The sequence below is a fragment of the Eimeria acervulina genome, genomic scaffold (genome assembly GCF_000499425.1).
Source record: "Eimeria acervulina Houghton genomic scaffold, Eah_scaff2250, whole genome shotgun sequence".
Taxonomy (NCBI): domain Eukaryota; phylum Apicomplexa; class Conoidasida; order Eucoccidiorida; family Eimeriidae; genus Eimeria; species Eimeria acervulina.
Genome location: NW_013548523.1, coordinates 1 through 2,171, shown reverse-complemented (window position 1 = coordinate 2,171; position 2,171 = coordinate 1). Strand labels below are relative to the sequence as shown.

General features: G+C 45.2%; 1 protein-coding gene across 1 annotated transcript; it reads right to left on the bottom strand.

Moving 5' to 3' along the window:
- Positions 1-81: 81 nt before the first annotated feature.
- Positions 82-988, bottom strand: EAH_00065680 (hypothetical protein; the record flags this gene model as incomplete). The annotated part of the gene is made up of 5 exons (XM_013392810.1): positions 82-100; positions 211-299; positions 481-540; positions 687-750; positions 933-988. The coding sequence occupies 5 exons, from the start codon at positions 986-988 to the stop codon at positions 82-84; spliced, it is 288 nt and encodes a 95-aa protein (XP_013248264.1).
- Between the last annotated feature and the right edge of the window lie 1,183 nt (positions 989-2,171).

The following is a 2,171-nucleotide window of genomic DNA, read 5'->3' as shown; positions in this document are numbered from 1 at the left end:
TGTGCCCTGGGCACCAACCTCTGCCCAAGTAAACCTTGACATATAACAAACCCTAAACCCTAAACCCTTTTTTTACGTGATTCAAAACAGCCCAAAACCCCTAAACCCTAAACCCTAAACCCTAAACCCTCGTTTACCTGGGCGGTTTGAACCTTTTTATCTGCTTCTTCTACTAAGGCTCTGCATAATTGTACAGCTAATTCTTCAAACCCATATCTTTTCTGTTTTCTTGCTTCAAAGTACTGATCTCGAAGCGTCTCTATATGTCTCTTCTTGCACGGACCCAAGTAGAACTTGTTCTAAACCACAAACCACAAACCCTAAACCCTAAACCCTAAACCCTAAATCCCCAATTCAAGCCCTTCATTTCTATGGGTCTCTTCTTGCGGGAACCTAAGTAAAACTTGATCTAAACCAGAAACCACAAACCCTAAACCCTAAACCCTAAACCCTAAACCCTGAGCAAGTCAAACCCCTTACCTTCATGTTATGGTAGTTCTGAAGAAGAAGCCGCACACACACAAACACCAACCTCCGACGCTGAAACCCTAAACGCTAAACCCTAAACCCTAAATCAGCAATCCTTGGAACCCTTAACAACTTCACGCCCCCAAACCCTAAAGCCTAAACCCTAGACCCTAATCAAACCCCGAACGAAACCACAAAACCCTAGCAGAGAGACTCACATTGCGGATGTTGAGAGTAAGGAAGCCCGCCTGCAGAGCGCAACAACAAGCGCCATCCCAAACCCTAAACCCTAAACCCTAAACCCTAAACCCTAAACCCTAGGTACCCCCAGAAGCGCTGAAGACATGCCATTAGTTGGTGCCTCGTAGTAATACTGCGTACGTCGGCTGATGAAGAAGGGTTCTTAAGGGTGTTAGCAGCCAAGGAAAGGGTTTAGGGTTTAGGGTTTAGGGTTTAGGGTTTACTTCGTTCTCGAATAAGTCGTGGGGGCAAAGCCCTGTAAGGAAATACTTGCACACATTCTCGTCGGTAAAAGATTGATTGGGATCGTCTATCGATCCCATCAAGTCCGACCATTGCTGCCTCAAATGATGCATTTGCTAGGGTTTAGGGTTTAGGGTTTAGGGTTTAGAGGAGTAGGAGGTCTTGATTTCTGCCCTCAGCGCCCGCAACGGACAGCGGAACAGCAAAGAAAAAGAGTTTAGGGTTTAGGGTTTAGGGTTTTATCAATGTAACGACTAAGCCTCTCCTCCAGGGAGAGCAAATTCATGCGGCCTCCTCACAAGGAGACGAGGGTTTAGGGTTTAGGGTTTAGGGTTTAGGGTTTGGCCCTTTGCGTCAGGGCAGGGCCCTCCAACCAGACTAAAATAAACACAAAGACAGCGAGAAAAATTTTCCCGAGTGCCTCTCTGATGATACAAACCGTAAACCCTAAACCCTAAACCCTAAACCCTTGAGGCCGCAGAGCCTTGGCATGCAGCAGCAGCTTTCAGCCCCACCTTAGGGGCCCCCCAAACCCTAAACCCTAAACCCTAAACCCTAAACCTTCAACCCTAGTCTCTAATCCCTCGCTTTTGAATTGAATTTGTTTATTTTGCTCTTTTTCTTCTGTTTTGGTGTTTTGCTGCATTTGTATTTCCATATACAGCCCATAAACCCTAAACCCTAAACCCTAAACCCTAGCAGGATATCATCGCTTGAATAAATAGAAATTTATATATAATTTATTTTACATCTATAGAATTAATATACTATTTTCGCATTCCGATTATAATATTTTTTTAAACTATCAAAAACTTTTAGGGTTTAGGGTTTAGGGTTTAGGGTTTAGGGTTTAGGGTTTAGGATGCCGCGAGTGCGGCTAAGTGGAAATGCACAGCCCCCTGAGGGTTGGGACTTGATAGCACCGCCTCTTTTAGAGTTTGAGAGGCAAATGCGAGCAGCAGAAGCAGAGCCGCATGAAGGCAAGAGAAAGTGTGAAGCGTCGTGGGCTGTCTTTCGCGTTCATCATCAGCGATCCAGATATATTTACGAGTGCTATTATAAAAGAAAAGCTATTTCAAGTACGTTCATTGACATCCTAGGGTTTAGGGTTTAGGGTTTAGGGTTTAGGGTTTAGGGTTTAAAGGGGAGGGGGGAAGAGCGAGGGTTTAGGCCAGAAAGCGGAGAGGGAAATGGGGTCTGTAGGGTTTAGGGTTTAGGGT